A 3,999-nucleotide genomic window follows, 5' to 3' on the forward strand; every position below is an offset into this window, starting at 1 on the left:
GTTTGATGACTATTGTTTTTCATGCACATTGTACATCTTTGCTATACATCAGAATTTTTTTTAATTCATGTTAACATTTTTTAAATGTGTGATTAATAATTTTCATACATGATCAATATTTTTTAAATTTTTATTTATGTTCAAGTTTTTAATACATGTTTACATTTTTTGAATACAATAGGAACATCTCTTTTGTACACATTTATTTTTATGGCATGGCTGATTAACATTTTTTTTTCTTTTTTTGTGTTTTATGACTACTTTTATCATGCACAATATACATTCTTGGTACATAAGAAGAACATTTTTATACATGTTTAACATTTTTAAAATATGTGATTAAGAACTTTCTGATACACGATCAACATTTTTTCAAATGCTTGATTAATATTTTCTAAATACATGATAATATTCTTCATAAACGTTGTATAATTGTTGAACAAAACTTTTGTTTTCATGAGAAACATTTTTATACACATTTAATTTTTTTAATGCTTGATTAACATTATTCAAATATTTTATGAACATTATTCAAATATTTTATGTAGAGTGCTTTTGTAATATATTTACTTATAGTATTTTGAAGTACAAAAATTAAAACAAAAGGCGAAAAAACAAAACAAAATATGTGAAAATAAAAAGAAAAACAAGGTTGTGGACTTCCGCGAGCTGGGCCGAACCAATCTCAGCTCTCTCGGGCGAGGCTGCTTTACGTCTCGCGTCAAGCATAGCCTTGCCCATACAACAATGGCGGTCACAACAGCAGCCCATAGCATGGGACGAACGGGAGCGCTTCCCAGTGGAATTTCTATTTTCCCCGCTTTGTGTTAAGTAGACACTGTTTACAGAAGCAAGGATTAGCGAGGACGAGCGAGGACGGAGTGCTCCAGCCATTTTGCTAGCGTGGTTTATATGTTTTAGTTTTCTATCGGTTTTGGGACCTTTCGAGAATGTCGCAAACTCTTTTTTGTGCTGGTTTCTTTTGACTGATTTTCAGTCTTTGTTTAATTTTTGTTCTTTTATAATTTGTTAAAATCTTCCCATTTTTATTATGTTTGAATTAGTAATTTTGTGTCCATTTTCTGAAAATAATTCGAAATTTCAATCTTGTTTTTTATTTTCAAATACATTAGAAAGTTCAAAAAATGTTTAAAAGATCATTTGAAAAAATGTCTGCATTTTTAAAAACAATTCAGAAAATCATTCAAAAGAATGTTCATAATTTCAAACTTTGTTTTTCATAGAAAATTTCTGAATTTCTGAATTTTTCACATAAGTCTAAATTTCTTCATAGCTTACCCAAAATATTCCCATTTATGGAAATTTACCCGAAAATTCATAAATAGCGTGTTTTATTTTTTAGAACATTTTCAAAATTCGAATAAAGTTATCGCAATTTTTTAAAACAATGTTATTTTCCAGTTCACATTAAAAAATGTCATATTTTCAAAAAATGTTTTAAATTTTAAATAATATGACCGTGTTTTATAAAATGTTCAGAACATTTACCACATATATTCATAGTTTTTAATTATATTTTCCCATATTTTTTCAAAAACCAAAAAAACATGAAAAACAGGCGTGCTATATTCCCTCCCGCTCCCGCTCGCTACAGTGCCCGAGTGTTATAGTGTGAGAGATGGGTCGGCCTAGTCAGGGTTTCATTGTGCGAGAAGGGGGTATTTCGGCATGGAGAGTTGTTTCCCTAAAAAAAGGTGGTGAGAGACGCATATGAGTTCCCACTTAAGAGTATGGCTTGTTTGTGTATTTTATCTTGTTTTTACAGGCGCACCACAGTTAAAAGAGAATAGATCAAGACTGGATGGCCCTGTGAGAGGCTTTGACGGCGTGACGACTCTGTCCATTTCGAAGAACACAAACGGCCGGGATAAAGCGACTTCGATGCATCTGTTTTTTCGTATCTTTTTATAATAATTTTGCAGGCATATATAAGTGAAAATCATTGTCAAATTTGTGCGATAAAGATAAAGAAAAATTCAATACGCCCCTTATATTTTGGAAAGGAGGAAGTATAATATCATCACAAAAGTAATAGTTTCAGCAACAATAAAAGTGGCTCCCAAACCGCCCAGCTGACTCCCTGGGTGTAAGAACTTAAAGTTTAGTTCATGAAATGACTCGAGAGGCCAATCCCAAATTTCAAAAACCGCCCGGCTCCACGAGTCTGACTCCCGTGTCCAAGAAATTAAGTATAGTTGATGAAATGAAATTAGGGTGGTGCTCTCTTCGGTAGAAATCGAGGTGTGGAACACTACAACGCCATCAGCGACGGCGCGAGCTAGCCCGATCATGGCACGTTTGGCGCCCACTGATCCCTCCACGATCAACGTGCCACGGACGGCATGCCGACAGCCTTGTGCGCGGTGAACCCGCCGTCGACGAGCAGGTTGTGCCCGGTGACGAACTTGGCCTCGTCCGACGCCAGGTACAACGCCGCCCTCGCCACGTCCTCCGCCTCCAGCACGGCCCCGCCCAGCTCGCTCCAGTCCGTCTCCACCACCCGCCTCAGCGCCGCCTCGTCCATGCCGGGGCACATCTCGGCCATCGACCGCAGCGTCAGCGGCGTCGCGAGGGCGTGCGGCGAGATGGCGTTCACCCGCACGCCGTCGCGCGCCAGCGGGCCCGCGGCCGCGCGCACCGCCGCGATGACGGTGGCCTTCGAGACGGCGTACGCGATGGCCGGGGCGCCGAAGGTGAGCACGCCCATCACGCTGGCTGTGCAGAGGATGCTGCCACGGCGGCGCGGCGCCATGACGCGCGCGCCGTGCTTGATGCACGCGACCGCCGAACGCGCGTTCACCGCCATCACGCGGTCGAAGTCGGCGAGGTCGAGGGCGCCCACGGCGATCTGCGTCACGGACCCGGACATGCCGGCGTTGCTGTAGAGGACGTCCAGGTGTCCGTGCCGCTCCACGGCGAGGTCCACGGCCGCGGCGATCTGCGCCTCGTCGGAGACGTCGCACCGGACGTAGGCCGCGTCCGGGCCGAGCTCCGCGGCGACCGAGCGGCCCAGGTCGTCCTGCACGTCGGCGATGATGATCTTGGCGCCGTTCCTGATGAACTCCATGGCCGTCGCCTTGCCAATGCCGCTCGCGGCGCCGGTGATGACCGCCACCTTACCAGCTAACCTGTACCACCCATATCGGCAGCATATCATGACGCAGAAGATGATAAGACACTCGAACTCCATGTCTTGTGCGCAACAACGGAGAGTACCAGCAGCATTGAGAGACTGGAAAGATGATGTAGACAAACCTCTGAGAGTTCGGAGCCGTGGAGAAGCCATTGACGATACCTGACGCCGTCAACCCGTGAACTCTGCTCGTCTCCCGGAGAACGAGCTGCACGGCTTTGAGCATCGTCTGCTCGCTATTTTTCTCTTCGCCAACAGGGTAGTTGGCAGTGACGAAGCCTGTGGATCTTCGGATCAACCAGGCAGTGGCTGGTAACGGGTCTAGCCTGGAGTTCTTGGTCTTTTCGTTTGGGTCTTTGGGACCTGTCGCGTTCCCCTCGCGTGGTTTGGAAAAATCTAACCAGGAATTCCAAATCATCGTCTTTGTCGCCGTGTGTTTATGATCAGCGCGGCATCTAAGCCCGGGTGGATCACATGTTCAGATCGCTGCTACAGGTACGATTACTATTTTTGTAGGACGAACAATCCCAGCCATTCATGTAGCCATCCATCTTAGCCATCGTACAAAAACCACTAATTAAGCTTTGTCGTATTTCGTTAATTAAGCAGAAGAGAGTTTTATGTACTCCAATCTGTTAGTGCCGACATGGAGTACTGCGGATGCGACTGGATCGTTCTTCAAGATGTTTCTTGAAACATCACTTCATATCCGGGGCGAAAGTTCTTGTCCTGACTTCATATCCTCTGCTCGCAGCGACAAATTTAAGACATTACCTTGTTCTTGTTGAAGATGCTGCCTACTTGCTATTATGTTAGTCTTCGTTGGTTGGTCTTGAAAACTAGGA

The 3,999-nt window shown here is 44.1% G+C and overlaps 1 protein-coding gene across 1 annotated transcript; it reads right to left on the reverse strand.

Moving 5' to 3' along the window:
- Window positions 1-2,014: 2,014 nt before the first annotated feature.
- On the reverse strand, window positions 2,015-3,551 carry LOC123074133 (momilactone A synthase). Its single transcript, XM_044497060.1, has 2 exons — window positions 3,277-3,551; window positions 2,015-3,149 (listed from the first exon to the last, which is right to left on the reverse strand). The coding sequence occupies exons 1-2, from the start codon at window positions 3,378-3,380 to the stop codon at window positions 2,345-2,347; spliced, it is 909 nt and encodes a 302-aa protein (XP_044352995.1). The 5' UTR covers window positions 3,381-3,551; the 3' UTR covers window positions 2,015-2,344.
- Between the last annotated feature and the right edge of the window lie 448 nt (window positions 3,552-3,999).

Source organism: Triticum aestivum, chromosome 3D (genome assembly GCF_018294505.1).
Source record: "Triticum aestivum cultivar Chinese Spring chromosome 3D, IWGSC CS RefSeq v2.1, whole genome shotgun sequence".
Classification (NCBI taxonomy): Eukaryota; Viridiplantae; Streptophyta; class Magnoliopsida; order Poales; family Poaceae; genus Triticum; species Triticum aestivum.